Genomic DNA, 17,475 nt, shown 5'->3' on the forward strand with positions numbered 1-17,475 from the left:
ATATTTAAAATATGTTAAATTTTCAAAACTGTGCATATAACCTAATACATCTTCATACAAATACATATAGTTTTTGACAAATACAGTACAAGAACAAACACTTAAAATGCCCTTATAGCTGCTAACTACATCATTTTTTATAAAGCAATTATTAAATGTTTATATACTTCTCGAATGCTACATCTGGGGACTTAAACAGGTTCCATTGAGAACCATTTCACACTAAGTTATAATGAAAGCTTTCATGAACTTGCATGTAAAATACTAATTTATGACTAATCAAGTAGAACTGTTTAAATATATGTGAAAGTCTACTTGAATAAATATTATTCAATTCAATTTACAATTACATTATTGGTGCACGGTTTGATATTATTAGAGAAAATAATGGAACAAGCTACTAAAATAAGTAATTCATTGACAATATTGAGGGGTTAAAGAGGCAGATTTTGAGTCATCTTCACGTCCTCAGCATCAGATCCCTGCAGCAAACGGCTTGGCTGGCCAGCGGTCTGTTTAACTGACTGCTGTGGTCTGACAGGCTCTCTGTGGTGGCATCGTTGTTTGCAGTCGAATGCCAGGACTTGCTGGGTAATGGACCAATACAGAAGCTCGGCTGGGAGTTAAGAGGGAAAAATGGGCACTGCCCTCGCACACCACACTATCACTTGAGCCCCTGTCGCACGGCTAATTCATTGGTGCACTGCTCAAAGTCCATTTTGGTTGGTTACTTTTCAAAACATTTTCTACAAGGTCAATTTACACAACTTGATTTTCCACTTGAACTTAATAAGAAGTAGGGTCGCAAGTAAAGTTTCTTAGTTATTAATCTGCTGATTAATATCAGATGAGTTTTCTCTGTTTTAAAACAGAGAAAACTGATATTTTGTATTCATTTCTATTATATATATTTTGTAAAATTTCCCCACTGCGGGACTAATAAAGGATTATCTTATTTTATATGACAGAGAAAAGCAGCTTGAGATGGTGAAGCCAGAGTAAGTTTGCTGTTTTTGCTAGAATGACAACTACATGAACATCCAATGACAGAATGGATGTTAAACACGAAGCCTGTTATGTTTACTAGCTTTTTAACTGTTGCATTAGTCATACCTCACAATGAATAAAGAAGCATGGCTGAAAGCCTACAATGCAAACTGATTTCTACGTCCTAGAAACGTGGACAGCGAGAAAACAGAGTAGCACGGAAGAGGCAGGAGTGTGGAAGAAGGAGGGAATCAAACTTTTATTGTGCTCTAGACTTTAATATCTGACAGTCAGTCGTTTATCATCACAGGCTACTGATGGTGGGAGCAGAACAAGGTGGTGAAAACACAGGCAGAGTATCAATATGAATTTTTTATTTGATGGATTTTATGGGGGGTTGCATTTCAGAAGGCTGGCAGAGTCAAGGTTCATGGAAGAGTGAGGAGAGAGAGAGAATAAGAGGCCCAGCCATAAAGGCCAGGCGACTGATAATGGTGTCCCTGGCACATGAGCACACAGACTTCTGTTTGCAACCCACTATAATCTATTCTCTGCCTATGTGCATAAAAAGCTGTAAACCAAAAGCCCAAAACACAGCACTGCAAATTTTTAGCATTCTCCTTGAAGCTGCAAAACTCCCTCATCTTTTTTCAATCTTTAGTTTCTTTAAACCCACACATATATATATATATATATATTTTTTTAAATCACACCCTCTCACACAATACAGACTCTTTCTTTCGTGCCTCTTTTTTGTTTTCTCCCCGCAACAATTTCCCAGAAATACACACAGACACAAACACGCATGCAAACTTCTTAGGCTGGCTTCACGTGTGGTCATAAATCATCAGACTGAGTGGCTATGATTCCCTCCAGCGCCAGCGGGGCTGGGGGAGGGCAGCGAGCGGGGCTGGTGGGCCAGAGACCGGGCTGCAGCTAAATGGCTGCCCTCGCTTCCCGTGTCCATCAAGGCCCGAAGGACCCAGCGTACCGGCCTCTGAGGTGCAGCCGGCTGACATCAGTGAAACACACACATACACACAGGTAGCCAGCCAAAAGAGGGAAAATGAACGATTTGCCAGGCCTCATTCCTACAATGCGTTTTCGTGATGCACGTCAGATATTTCTCGTTCTAATTTTCAGGGACATTAATCAGTCATTTTTTATATTGACGATGAAAAACGTCACATCAATGATGTTTGTTGCCGCTGCAAATCCCAGCCCTCTTAAAAAAAAAAAAAAAAAAAAAAAAAAGTACACTTTTGTACTCTGTTGCTTTCTGACACGTTTTTCTTTGATCAAACTTTTACTGCTCTCCTTCACTTTATTCCAATCTATTCAAAGTGTTCAAGACAATATCGTTTAAACCACAGATGTAATTTCACTGGAGCAGCAAATGATAAGGTGGAGGATGATGTAGCTTCCACCTCCAAGGAAACCAGATGTAAACATCTGCTCGCGTTGGCTTTATATGGTCTGTTTTCAGCTCTGCGGTTGCACATGGGGTACAGTTTGACACATTGTAAAGAGAATGTCAGAAAGATTAGATAAGTGTGTTGCCGTCTGGCATTAGATTATCAGAGGAAAATGTTAGAGCGCTAGCTGCGCAAATCATAATTAACAACATCGCTCGTATTATGTGAACTGCTCTGTTGCTGTAACACCGACCAACAGCATAATGTAAAGTGTTTAAACCAAAGCTGGGTTTTTACGTAATGTTATTTTTGTGCAATTCAATTTTCGTTCTTGGTTCGGATATTGGCATCATTTTTGAACATTTTACAACCTTCCTAGTAGCACACAGGCTTTGAGAACATAGATATTATTGATAACGTGAATTTAATCATCAAGAACCTTTTGTGTCTCCACGTGAAGTTTCATCTTCTAGCTAACTACCTTGCAACATCCATGAAAAATGAAACTACACGTGTCTACGAGTGTGAGATGGATGCTTGGGGTGTGCAATAGCATATCGTTCACTATAATAGCATTATCATTTTTAGTGTGATTGTTAAAATGAATATTCTAATAATGCTAATATTCCGAATTGTTGACCGAATAGTGTAATATTGTTACGCTGCGTAATGGTAGAACATCATTTTCGAGCATACCCATGAATTGACACAATTGTGTATCTTGTTGAAGTTCAGTTGAACTACAGGAATAATAACAGTCAAATCCACATATTTGATGGGTATCTTTGTCACATATCATCTGCCGGAGAGTTATGGTTAGGTTAGGTTAGGTAGTTACTTTATTAATCCCCGAGGGGAATTTTTTTTCGCTACAGCAGCATACAGAAGCAATAAGATAATAATATAATAGAAAAGCAATAAAATAGCAGTACAAAATATAAAATAAAATATAAATATAAAATATAAAATGCACAGCCTTAATCACTGCTTTTTTAAGTCAAAACAAGACAAAGCAATTCCCCAAACTGAAATCTGCTTTGATGAATATGTCAATGTGAACGAAAAACGTGAAACAAGATTACAATTTGCATTTCATTCTTCATAAAACTAATAAGCTGTGTATAGTTGCAATAAAAGGCACTGGCATCAGTAACTTTTATTAGATCATATCTGTTGAGTTTCAAGCTGCCAATAAGCAACAGGCATATTGCTCTGCTTTCACTAACAGACACAACCCGAAAACAAAGACAGTCATCAGGGTAATTGTATTTTTTGGTGAAAAAACCTGACCTGACATCTTTCTGAGGAGTAACATGATGACAGGTAAAAAAACAAAAAACAAACGAGCAAGTGGTGGAAGTTCTTAATTGGCCATTTAAAGTTGTGCATTCAACAGAACGATGTCATAAACATAACATGCGTCTTTAATTAAACTGAACTATTTGCTCTCTTACTATACCAACTAACTAGTAGGCTAGTTACTAGTTTCCATGGCCAGCACAACTTGTTTATCAGTGTAATCGTTGGAACGGAGGAAAAACTGGAGATTTGCGGTGATGGCAAAAGTGGAGAAAGCAGAGTAAAGAGAAGAGAAACAGATCGAACAAGACTGAGAGTCCAAAATGAGCGATCGAAGATGAGGGGGAAGAGGAGATGAAGGGGAAAAAAAAAGGGGGCAAGGAAAGGGAAAGAAAGTGGACAGAGACAAATGGCCATGGGAAATGGCTGGTGCAGGAAGCCCGCCTGTGAGACAGCCCTCTCAGCAGCCTTAACACAGACTGATAGGCCCACCAGGCAGCGCCACCACTCCGAGCCATTCCATTTCTGTCTGATTCTTCCTTTATTTTAAGAATCACATTTCAAGCCACATCAGGCCTATCCAACTCACCAGAACTTGCTATTAGAACAGGAACATTAGCAGTGACACAGGCCTATTTTAGGTTAAAGGCAAAGTGCTTCTTTTTTTGTTACTATTTGAAACTGATCTTCAGGGGAAAATCAAGCAACAGTCGTGTTTTCATATCAGTTTCTTGTTTGGTGTAATACAAAACCATGAAGGTGTCTAGCTTTTGCAGGTAAATAAACAGGCAGAAATCAGGTTTTCTTCCGGAGTTGTGTCATTCTGGGGCTTCAACGTAAGCAGCAAATAGTCCTCCTCTATTTGGACTTGCACTTTCACTCTGCTGAAATATACTCCAAAACATCCAAAGCATAAGCTATTACATTTAGACTCCTTTCTTTACTTCTGTAAACCGTGCATTTGATAATCTTGTCTGTGTTAAGATGGTCCAGATATTGTTTGATGGTAACTACTTTTACTTGCATTTTCCACTGAGCAGTGCCGGTTTGCGCCGCAATTTTATTCCGTCCTCTCCACGGTTTGACATCCCATCGAGAGTGTTTCAGAAACAGCATTTTCTCTACCTGCTTCCTGATTTGGACATGTTTCCTTGATTTTTGTGTTTCTGGCTCGGGTAAAATGTTAAATGTTTTCTTTTTTTCGGTCCATTTTGTGTTTATTGTTGTCTTTTCCTACTTTGTGCTGCACCCTACAGACAAAGTTAATATAGTCCATCCGTTAATATATATAAAAACATGAATGCTCTTTTTTTTTTTTTTATTGCGTAGCTATTTTACATAGCATGTCTGTAGCGCAAAGAGAACGCATTTCTTGTCCTAATTGAAAGACCGCAGGTGCAGACAGCGAACTGTTTTATGATAAGAAGTTTGCACATTGGTGTTTTATTTAGAAAATCGACAGAATTCTGTTTGTTTTTCTCCAACTGACTTCCTGCCTGGCGGATTTGCTCTGTTCAGCTTGCCGCGGTGTTTGAGTGGTTTCCGTCAGAAATAGACTCCCTGCCTATCTTTAGCATGTCTTGGATGCTGCTAACGCGCACTGCGGCAAACCGATGGGGTGTGAAGCATTGAGTTTAATGACGCCGATTTACTCCGGTCGCCTTGTCGGAGACGGAACGCTTCGCAGATGGAAAATAGCTGAAATTTTCCTTTAAAACACAAACAATGAATAGAAAAATTAGTAAAAGTAGACGCAAGGGGAAGGAGGAATCGAAAATAAGGACAGGGAAAGATACATGGTGGAAGCCAGGTATCATTGCTAACTGTCCATGTATACAGTTAGATAAGTGAGTGCTACTGTCGCCATCCCACAATCCCATTACTTTCCCCAATAAAGCTTTGGCAGCCCAGTGATTACCTCAAGAAAGTGCGAGAGAGGAAGAATCTTAATAGAAAGAGCATTGGGTCTTTTTTTTTCTTCTTCTTTTTGTGAAGCCCTCTCCCGCTTCTTGAGGTGATGTCTCCAGACACTGACCAGGTAATGCAGCGTAATGGAGTACACGTGCGGGTGCCGGTGGCCTAATGGAGAAGGGGTCGTGGCAGAAAGGGGGAGGGCCTGTCGCGCTGCCTGATTGAAACTGATGGGCCAAGGTAAGGGGGCCGAAGAGTACGGCCACCCAACATGGCCCTCCCTGCCTCATCAGACACACTTACACATGAACACGCGTACATACACACCTCAACCTCAGAGTCCATTATTCAATTTGGCCCTTCTAATGACCAGTGAATTAGGCTGCCAGAAGCGATTTGCCTTCTGAGCCCTACTGTTGGATGTACATGCTTTCCTCCACTCTGCATATTAAGAGGTGGCCTCTTCACTCACTGACATCCTGTGAGGCTCGCCAGTCAGGGAATTTACACGCTTGGTCGAGGAAAGTGTCCGAGACAATGAACACTTAATAAAAATGGCCTTCATCTTTCTTTCTCAGTTTTTACACGAGAATCAAAGATCCACTTTGTGGTTGTGTTAAGCTGACAGAACACAACTACACCTGTAGAAATATGAGGTCGTATGCACATCATTAGTCTCGCGACGAGTTACACTTTACAAAATGGCGAAAACTTGTGGCCCTTACTCTTTCAGACCTTTAGTGAAACAAGACTGGATACCTGTGTGGTATATATGCATTATTAATATTCTTTATTGTCCGATTAAACAATTCCCCAAATAACAACAGGTCCCACAAAGTCTTGTTAATGGAATAATAACCATTAAAAGTCACAAACCCCGAGTGTTTCCTTCAGTCTGTGGTACACTGTCATTTGCAATCACAGTCCACCACACACAAAAAACACAGATACATTCGTAATAGATTTAAAAAACAAAAAATACAATGTTGCTAAAATGAATCCGTTGTTTTCCTCACATATACAGGAACAGTGGTAAACTTGGGCAGTCAAAAATTCTGTATTTTTTTTCTATTTTGTTTATATGTTTTCTTTTTTCTTCAGTTCCTAGATTAGTGTGTCTTGATATGCCACAATTCAGCTTTAACTCCTCATACTATTTGCAATTTCTGTTGATGCCTTTGAAAAAACAAATTAAGACACACTTATTAAAATTCGACTTGGCCTCACCTCATATTGTCTCGGGCTTGTATTTTAAGGGTATGTTGTGTTTGTTAAAATTTGTGGATTATTTTTAATATCCGTGGCATCGCTTTTGTTGTTATTGTTGTGAAGCACTTTTTGACTTTGTGTGTGAAAGATTCTATATTAAATCAACTTTGTTACAACCTTACATACCAGTGTATCATTTAATGCAAATCTCATCATGAAATGTACCAATTGGCACGCGAGTACAGAATTAAAATAACCTGTAAACCTTGACTGGGTTTGGAACCCAAAGTCTCCCAAAGACACAACAACCATGAGTCCTGTCACATGGACTTGTTGCATCACAGGGATTGTATAGATGGAGTGGTCAGTGCAGTTACACATCATGCTCACTCCACAGAAAATCTTTCAGTTTGTCTGTCATGTACACTCAGTCAAAAACTGTCCTGTCGCTCTTTACAGATTCCTCAGGTCCAGGTATCAGGTTTGATGATAATAAAACTCCACTACTTTTGCTTTCTTCCATCTTTTCAAGGTTGTTGGGTGGCTGCCTCTCCTCTTTTCACTAGAAGCTGTAAAATCTATTTGACAGCTCTGATTTATGACACAGCATAGGTAGCAAGCGCCTGTGTGTGTGTGAGTGTGAGTGTGTGTGTGTGTGTGTGTGTGTATGTGTGTGTGTGTGTGTGAGTGCGTGCGTGCGTGTGCGAATGCAGAGGACCACCACCGTTGCTGCTGTGCTCAATGTTCGAACGCCCAACCGAGCACACAGGTAGAGGGACGCCCGTAAACACGCGTGTGCACACAAATATCCAGGTGCATTTGACCAGCAGCAATACTGAAGATGCAGAACGGTAAGAATTAAACAATCGTGCAGAACATTACATTTGACATGCTGTCCAATTTAGGTGACCGACTTCAATTACAAAATGCCCTAAAACTTCTTCCTACAGTGTGGGCATTTTTCCAAAGGGATAAAGATCTCCATTACACTTGTCTTGTTGTGAAGAAAACAAGATAACAACCAACATCTAATTCCACAATGGAGTTCGAGAACATCCAATTACAGGCCTCGGGAGCCCTCGGGTCAACGCTGTCCCTTTTTCCAAAAATGACATTCAAACAAACATCAAATGATACGCAGTTCGCTCGAATTAATTCGAACCTGATGTCACAGCAATATCTTTGTTAGTTACTTTTGCATCTACGGTTTTGGAACGCACACTGCACACTGCTTCTCAGATGTTTTCGTATCGTGATTGTCTGCTCTGCACGGCTTTGCTCACTAGTGTCCTCCATTCTTACCTTCGTCTGACCAACAACTAATGATCATATCTGGTCAAATAGGGGCTTCGGTGGGTCGAGTTGATGGTGGTTTTTTAGAGCGCCCTCTGTTGGATGACAAGGCAAACTACCTCATACGGGCTGCTGTGCATATTGACTGGAATTTTGAATTTGAACGGGTCATCACAGTTGGAACGTTTAATACGTCTGAACGAATGTTTGAATTTTGAATAAAGAGGGACAGCCAGACTGGTGCATGCATGGTGCCTTTTTTTTCTCCTTGCATTGCTTAACTTTCGAAATTCATCAGTTCTTTCTCTCTGCTTCCTTCTGTCCATCTCACCCTGTCACACAACCCTCTCCTCTGTCCTTCCTCTCTCCTTGCCTGGATGCCCGTTTGTCACATTCAAGGCCGGGATTGCGAGGAGAGAAGCGTGCATATGCTTGTTTGCGTGTACGCATGAAGGCGCGGGGGGTGGGGGTTACTATGAATGCTGTGCAAAGGACATGGATGCATCAATGTAGATTTGTGCGTGCCTGAGACACTGTCATCTCCGAGTTGAATTTCACACTTTACGCCCTTGCTATTGTCGGGCAGACAGGTAGCGTTGATGGAGAGTCGGGAGAGGGCGGGACGGGAAACCTCTGCTGGATGAAATCGGTCATGACAGCTGACAGAGGGAGGCACGAGGTGTTCATACACCATAAGAGGACGAGTGTCGGAGGTGGGAGGAAAGAGGAGACCAAGGGTCTACGCCGCGCTACACAAAGCAATATGAATCATGATTTCTGTGGTGAGAATCTCACACTGAAAATTAAGCTTTCCTCCGCATTGCCTCGCATTTGTAGGGAAAATCACATTTTCATAACCACTACGTCTTGTTCCATTACCTCAACAGAAATTCCTTCACACCTATGCCATGCAAGCAGCAGAATAACCAGCTGCAAAAGCAAAACATTTCAATATCCCTATCTATGCGGATCTACAAAGACACCGAATCTACACTAATGAAGTTTATCTCCGCTGTGATGAAGAGGAGCCGACACAAATCCCCTGCATACATCTCTCGGGCTGTGAAAGTGTCTCTGCGCCAGCTGAACACACCTCGGCGGTTTGTGCAGTCTCACTACAACCTTTTTTTTTTTTTTTTTGTTCTCCCTTGTCAGTCTGTTCCAGTCATTAGAGCATGCTAATCAAAGCTAATTACATTGAGACAGGCAGACACAACTCATTTCTTATCATGACAGAGTGCTGCTATGTTTGTGTTGCCAAATGAGGCAAGGCTCATAATCGACAGCTTTTATTGTTGTTGTTGAAGTTGTTGTTAGGTAAATTAATGCAAACGTGTTTTCTATTTGATTTCCGGGTCGTTTTTTTTTTTTTTTTTTTTAAATCCTACACGGAAGCTTTGATTATTCTAAAGGGAAACAGACAAATCATAAAGAAACAATTGGGTTGTAGATTTTTTGTTTTACAAAAGGCAAAAACATTTTGAGACCATTTTAGACAAGTGTGAATACAGTAAATTAAGGAAATGAAAAATAGGATAAGATGAGAACGGTTAGACTGAAGGAAGGTTATCTAAGAGGAGAGAATCTGAAAACAGATTTTTGTTGCGGACAAAGTCTCCTCCACAGCGATTGATTGTAAGCGTCAGGCAGTGCAGACCCCCCCCGTCTGCCCCTCCTATTCAAGTTGCAAAAAGCTCATTTTGGAGATTTTGCTGGCATGGCAGAAAAAGGCCTCTGTTCCCCATTTTCCATATTTCATACACGGCCCATTGGAAAGCATCGTCTGCGAGTGTCATGGCTTGGCACATTTATGAGAGATGCATTGAAGAACTTATTACTTGGAAGATATGCTTAAGTTCAGCATTTTTAAAAAGTCACCGTGAACTGTGTGGTAATTCACTTACAAAGCACAAATATATTATGATTATTTACACAATAACTGCTTCTGCCATCAATAAATACCAGTCCCGCAGTATGTTCAACTTAATGTTTAGATCAGAGTTGCAGTTTTACATTTGATCTACTTCAAATTATGTAAATAGAGAAAAAAGATTGAAGGGCCAGGTCCCAAAATATCTGGACAATACATAAAAACAATATTAAGAGAAGGAAAATGGTATTCAGCAACATTATTACAACTCCGACACCAACCTTACACAGGCGAGAGATAGAAAGAGTAACCTTATGGGTTTTTTTTTTTCACTCCATATTTCGACTTTTACATTTTTAGGAAAAGCACGAGTGCTTTTATTGACATTAACTATGTCTCTTCAATTCAAATGTTCCGATCAGCCATGATAGTGAAACAATCAGAAAATGTGCACCATATCGGGGTCCTGAAACTAAAGTAGCTAAATGGCATAATGCAAACACTGACCATAGTTTTGGAAATCAATTATTTTGTTTCAGGGTGATGATTCAAAACCAGGGTTGGGGGACATGATACCTGCGGTGCAACATAAATTACATCGAATCATGTACCGCACTGTCGATAAATGACAACACAAATCCATCAGATACTCTCCATATTGAGTACTATTACCTCTGAAATACATTTTGCAATGAATACTTAAACTGAATGCAGGACTTCTATTTTTACCAGGCAGTGGGTCTGAATATTTTTTTTCACCTCTGTATCAAACCATGTTGAGCACCGGCATGGACAAAAATCTATAATCTTGTCAACTGACCCCGGACTTTATTGACAATAAAAAAAGATCAAGAGAGCTACAGAATTTTTAAACGCGCTACAACAAAGACCACTGCTGGAATAAAACATGAATGGAAATTGATAAAACATGCAGGCTGGGGGTGCTCAGTTTGTAACTCAGCTACAGATGGACCATTGAAGTAGGTAATTAGTATAATAGCAAATATATAACCCTGCGTGATTGATATCTACCTCATTCTCCAATTAGTGAAACTGTAAGGAGGTAAAAGTGTAATTTTGTCCCACCTTAACAGATGCAATTATACTGAGTCAATTGTCCTTGCATACTGTCCACCATCGTTTTACACACCTGTAATTTAACCAGAGGCATATGACTTAAATACTCCGTAGTAGGGCATTTTTACAGATTACATTTGGGCATATAGGAAAAGAACAGTTGTAAATAATAAAATGAATACCGGCTAAATTCTATTTAGCCGTTTCAGCTTCAGGGTCCTGGCATCGCACATGTTGGCTCACTGTAACATCGTCATGGTTTACAGAGACACTTGAACAGAACAGAACAGAACAGAACCATCATGTCTTTAGTAACAGCTGTGCTTTTTTTGACCACAACATGTCTAAATGTCTGCATTTACAGTTACATTACACAAATATATTGAAAAATTAACTGCGTGACATCAGATGTTAGTACGTGATGATCGTGTTTGGACCTTATGTGCAACTCCCAGTGAGATTCAAACAGTACACAGAGCTTCAGGGGGAGAAAAAAAAAAAAAATCCTCTCTGGGTTGAAATTCATAGCTCGTCTGTAGACACAAAATACACAAAACTCTTTAAAGACACTTCCTCCAAATAAGCTGATGCAAATTATTAGTCAAATAAAATAAGTAGTTCTAAAGGAATAAATAAGAGTTGAGATAAATATGCATTTCGCGGTGTGGACTAGTGGATACAGAGACGGCTCCTCAAACAGCTGACCCTAGTAGACCCCGGTATCGACGCCTTGAAGTGTCCTTGTGCAAGATACTGATGTGCACTTAATGGACTGTCCAGTCCGGCGGTGCAGAACCGACACTGCCCTCACTGTCACGAAAAACCAAGCCAGGACCTTTTCTCGAGTCAGTGTCAAGTTATTCTACTGAGGATTGTCCTAAGTACATGACCTCATCATCTCAGCTAGCATTAGCGGCTAACCCACTGGACACTCTCGTGTACTAAGCAACTTATCAGGAGGCTTCCAGCGCAGGGCATTAAAAGCCTACTGAGAGAGCTAGCGGCGCAACATTGGCCCAAAAGTCCCGCTTAGTCATCGCTTTTCTCAGCATGGTGAAAAAGTGCCACTTTCATTCCCATGGTGATAAGGGAGAGCGAAAAGGCGGGAAACAGACCTGCGTAATACTGATGGACGTCGTCACTCTCCGAGCGAGCGGGGCTCGGGTGTGCAAATCGGAGGCTAAAAAAATGCAGCATCAGCAGTGGCGGATTTATTTGGATGAATGGACTCGACTCAGCTGGGGGAGCGGGTGGGGCGGTGCGGGGAGCCCGCTACGGAGGGTGGCGGGTGTCAAAGCAAGTGGCTGAGACATGGCTAATACTGCCAGTGAGCTGTGGCCACCTAAGTAATTACTACCTTTGCTGTTAGGCTAATCCCCAGAGCAGGGCAGCAAACTCAGGAGAGAAAAGCTTAGAGCCTCTGTGGGGCTCCCGTCACTCGACTTCAATTACACAGAGACATGGACCCGTCTCACTCAGAGACAGGGAGAGTCAAAGGGAGAGAGAGAGAGAGAGAGAGAGAGAAAGAGGGCAAAGAAGAAACCATCTCTCTGTACTTAAAAAAAAAAATATATATATATATATATATATATATATATATATATATATATATATATATATTCCAATAATTCCACATAAATAAACAAAACAAAGAAAAACTCTTTTCTGTAAATTTACGACACAAACCAGAAAGCAGAAACATAAATCAAAACAGACAGATTATATTCAGCGCTTTGGATTGTGACCCTTTTTTTTTGTTTTTGTTTTTTTGGAAGCTTTCCTTTTTGCACGTTTTCTTAACATGCATTAAATGTAGAGTAAAAATGTCCCCTTGAAACAGCAAAAGGATACTAACACCATTATGCAGCCCAGGATTTATGACCCGCTCCTCTTACTTTTCTCATAAAAGCTAAAATGCTGAAAATATAAACTGAACAGCAAACAGATAAACAAAAAGTACATTTTGTAATGGTGTTTACGGTTCACAATGAATATGTTTGTAAACATCGGACCAAAGCAGGTCTCTTTCTTTATGGTGGTATAATACCAAATGTAAATCTACATATATGTGAAAACACAGGCAGCGTATTCGGTCAATAACTGAACGTTTGATCTGTAAACTAACAAAAGACTTAGTATCTTTGCCAACATGTGCTTAATATACATTTCTTTACGAAAAATTGAATGTAAAAAAATTAAGATAAAACATGAACATGAATAATTATAACACAAAAACAACACATGTAAACCACATAATTACAGATACTTCTCTAATAAGTACACATTATTTCCAAGAAAATGTCAATGGCCAAATTTTTTCTGGAAAGTGCATTTCTTTTTTTCTTTTTCTTTTTTTTTTTTTTTTACAAATTTACAATACTTTAAATTTCAACTCCAGAATATCCCTCGGGTAGAATTGCCAAAGAACAGAAACTGAAGCATTTGAGGTGTATGAAGTTCATTTTGAATACAGGATGTCTAACCACACGCGCACACGCACGCACACACACACACACACACACACACAAATATACTGTGAAGAATTACCAGCTTCTGAACCCTAATTGTTTGCACGGAGAAACAAGAAGAGATTTCACAGCAGTCTGCTGATGCAATAAACGAGTTAAAAACTGACAGAGCTGTGAAAGAAATGGTTTATCACAGCCAGTGCACAATTCTCCTGACTTTCCTCGTCTACAACAAGCAAGCTCAGCATCAAATCTCAGTCTGGGAACTTCCACTCTGAGGGGTTACCTTTGCGTTCGGAGCGTTTCTTGCGCCTCCTCTTGAACCTGCGTCGGATCAGGCAGTAATAGGAGCCCAGACTCTGCGCTCCGTTGGTGAGAAGGGCCATGGCTTGGTCTGCACTTGCTATGAAATCAACTGAACTGCTCTCTAACTCGAAACCATCCTGCACCAAATACAAACTTCAGCTGCCGGAATCCCACAGTGAAGACAGCATCTACCTGTCCTTCACCTCAGCTCTCTCTCACACCTGCTCAGTTTGTGTGGTCAAGCTAATGGCATGCTGAATGCTCACACCTGCAGCGTTTTCTTTGTTTCTACTTTAGTCCTTCCCTCATATCTGAACTCTCTTCCCATCCCTTCCTTCCTTCCTCCCGCCCTCCCTCCCTCTCTTTCCTCCTCCTCTCTCCGTTGAATCCATGTCTGCCCTATCAGTAGTCAGAGAGGGGAGGCGATGGAGTAGAGTGTAAAAAAAGAAGGAGGGGACTAGCTGAGGAGAGAGACCCTCCAACAAGCTAAAACAACCTAATCCGGCTAAAAACTTCTTCCTTCCCTCTGTCTGTTTGACAGACTTAAAGCTCTCTCTTTAATTATGCTCTTTTTAAAGTGAAAACATGGACTAATACAACTCCATAATCTCTCACACACACACACACACACACACACACGCACGCACGCACACACACACACACGCACGCACACACGCACACGCACACACACACAACATATTCAAACCTGCTAATATTAAAAAAAGAAAGTCACCCTTGCAATGTTGAAATCATTTTTCATTCATCATTTGTATTTGTGGTGCTCCTATTCCCTCTATTCTTAGGAAGCTCATCAAGTGTAAGAACAAGGCAACAGAGAAAGAAATACTCTGCCTCCCTCCAGTGGTTATTTTCTGCAGTTGCATTTGTGATGGTACCAATCCCGATATGTCAAACTACCAATTTCAAACCACAGAGGGCCCCGCTTGTGTTTACATTGACAGTTTGCAGAGGACTGTATGATTGTAGTTGAAGGTTATGCGGTTTTGTTGACAAACGGTAAACAAAAAGTTCCCATAAAGCCACAGAAAGCGTGTAGTGTACAGAGAAAGTCAGGAGAAAAAAAAGGATCGGAAAAGGAGCGAGAAGAAGAAAAAAAAACAACCACTCACCTTTGGCTCTGTTGTGACGAGTCTGTGATCGGAAAAACCTGGTGGAGAGAGAGAAAATGTTCCAAGTAAGCAACCGGCGGAGACTTTAGCTGACTGAGAAGTCGCTGTCAACGTTTTGAAAAACACACAGCATAGAAGTGTTTTAGGGACGTGGTGCAACCAAACTAGTGGCAGATATCGAGGACAGGGAGAGGCACAAGTGCTCGGCTCATGCTCTTATTTTGCCATGTTTCCACATCAGCTCATCTTTCCAAACCATTCACTGAATCAGTTGTTCCAAAAAAAACAAACAAAAAAAAAACCTGGTGGGACTGGATGGACGCAGCAAATGCTTGAATTAATAAAATGTGGGTTTAAAGCTTGTTTAGGCAGATTGTTGATCTCTTTCAGAGTGAATTCCAAAGGTTAAATAAACACATTACAAAAACAAGACCTAAAAGTAATACTTTAGGTAGGTCAGAGGTCACGCCATGGTTGGCCGGCACCTTCTCAGAAGTGAATCGACAAGTACCACGTGGATTACGAGAACTGCGATTGGTCCGACATAGTGACCCGCGACTCGCTCAGCCATGTGAACTGCACACCTTCTACTCACTAATCTCACAGTGAGTGACACAGTAAAGAGATAAGGCAGAGTTCACCACCTTTAAATTCCCGACCTAAGGTTAAATGATTAACGCACATTATGGCCGGATCACGTCAGCGTCTCCGGTTTCCAGGGTGCATTCATAGAGAGAAATCCAAAGTTGAACTATAAATGAAAACTGGAAGGCTCCTCATTAACTGCTTGCATCAAGAACATATTCGGGAGCATTACTTTTCTTCTTACGTAAATGATCTTGTTTACTTAATCTGGCAAAACTACGGACAATCTCGGACAATACCCCTGTAGCGAGGTTGGTGCTACCGGGGTCTCTCCTGGACACAGATGACGCGCTCAGTCGTACGTTCGGGCGTAAAATGCCTTTATTTGCCCTGACCACACACCGACGTCTCCGTGCAACCGCTCCTCCCCAGCCTCCTTCTTCCTGCTCCCTTTATAGGGGAGAGCTCAACAGTCCCTATTTGGCTCAGCTGTGCTCATTACACCTTCCCGGCACCGTTCCCTGAACCACTCCTCCCACTCTCTACCCCCTGCAGCTGAGCTAACCACACCCCGCCACCACAACCTCCTATTCCCGTCACAAAATGCTGGACCAATTAAAGACCACCTTCAGCAACACACTCATCAAACCTTACTGTTTAAAGGAGTTTACAACTCTACAACTCATCTGCTTGCCATCACGGAAGCACGCTAAACTTGTTTTGCACGAACCTCTGTCATGGAGAGACTGGTGGAAATTCTGTTCATATTTTCCACCGTCCAGCTCCTGCACAATTCAGAATTCAGGTCGTTGCAGCTTGGCATACTTCATGTTTTTTTTTTTTTTTTTAACCTGTACATACACATCAAAAATATATACAAACACCTGTGTATAAACCCCTGTGTATTTTTTTTTACTTCATATTTTATTGTAAATGTATTTTATGAACCTGGCAGCTACGACACTTTAATTTCCCTCAGGGGATTAATAAAGTAATCTATCTATCTATTGTGGTGTTTACATTCACAGCACAGAGAAGTACGTAACTAAGTAAAGGTTAGGGTCAGTAAATATTCACCCCCCCCCATTTTTTTCTGTTTTTTGACTCAAGAGAGACTTACATGAAGGTTAAATTAATGCCACAGTAATAAAGGAAGATAGTTTGCTGTTCACCTTCCCACCCTGAAATGCACTGCAAATTCTAAACTGTTCCATGTGTGCCAGTCTGTCAGCTCACATGTAGGTACGACTGTGTAACAAACATGAACAAAGATCTCATAAAAGCTGCACAAGGTGAACTCTCTAAAATGCAAGTCGGAGAAAAATGATGGGAAGTTCACAGAACAGAAAATAACAGTGAATCTACAGGCGGCTGTGAAAACAGAATAGCTTTGAAGCTCTGCAGCCTTTTTGTTAGATAAAGAGGCTGAGGATAGAGATGACAGTAAAGGAATAAGAAATGAAAAAAGAGGGGAGATGAAATGGACACATAAAAGCTTGAGAAGGGTAAAAGAAATTAAGAGGCGAGGATACAGAGGGGAAAAAAAAACCTTTGAGAGTGAGAACTTTAAGATAAAGACATGAAGCAGAGCAGGCCAAAGACGTGGAAATGTAGAGCGATAGAGGTGGGATGAGGTACGTGAATTGAGGTAAACGGAAAACGCTCCCACATAAAGCAGAAGAGCCCAAAGTAGGATCTCTAACACGTGGGGCCGTTTAAGGTTGGCGAGGCTGCCCTCCCCACTGCTCGATATAAAAAAATAAAAATAAAAAAATCTTAAAATGCGAGTTAGAGGTTTGTGGGTAGGCGTTCGCTGATTAGGCGCATGAAGTTAAACCGAGCAGAAAGAAGCAAAACGAAAGCGAGACAACAACTCAGAAATAGTCCAAAAGAGGGAAACATTGGCGGGAGAAAGGCAGATGTTC

General features: G+C 41.0%; 1 protein-coding gene across 4 annotated transcripts in view; it reads right to left on the reverse strand.

Moving 5' to 3' along the window:
* Positions 1-17,475, reverse strand: part of adarb1b (adenosine deaminase RNA specific B1b) — a 114,724-nt gene that overhangs the window by 26,906 nt on the left and 70,343 nt on the right. For 3 of the 4 annotated variants that reach the window (XM_069698908.1, XM_069698910.1, XM_069698909.1), the window contains one exon: positions 14,966-15,003. Coding sequence is in view for 1 of the 4 variants with exons in the window: in XM_069698907.1 (XP_069555008.1) it covers positions 13,816-13,915 (100 nt within the window). In the remaining 3 variants the exon portion in view is untranslated. Of the gene's footprint in view, positions 1-13,815; positions 14,055-14,965; positions 15,004-17,475 lie in introns of those variants that run through there. The other variant, XM_069698907.1, reaches the window with a different exon arrangement.

Source organism: Brachyistius frenatus, unplaced genomic scaffold, assembly GCF_029030835.1.
Source record: "Brachyistius frenatus isolate BFR_SWC_R1_liver_20210118 unplaced genomic scaffold, ASM2903083v1 Contig_28, whole genome shotgun sequence".
Lineage (NCBI taxonomy): Eukaryota > Metazoa > Chordata > Actinopteri > Embiotocidae > Brachyistius > Brachyistius frenatus.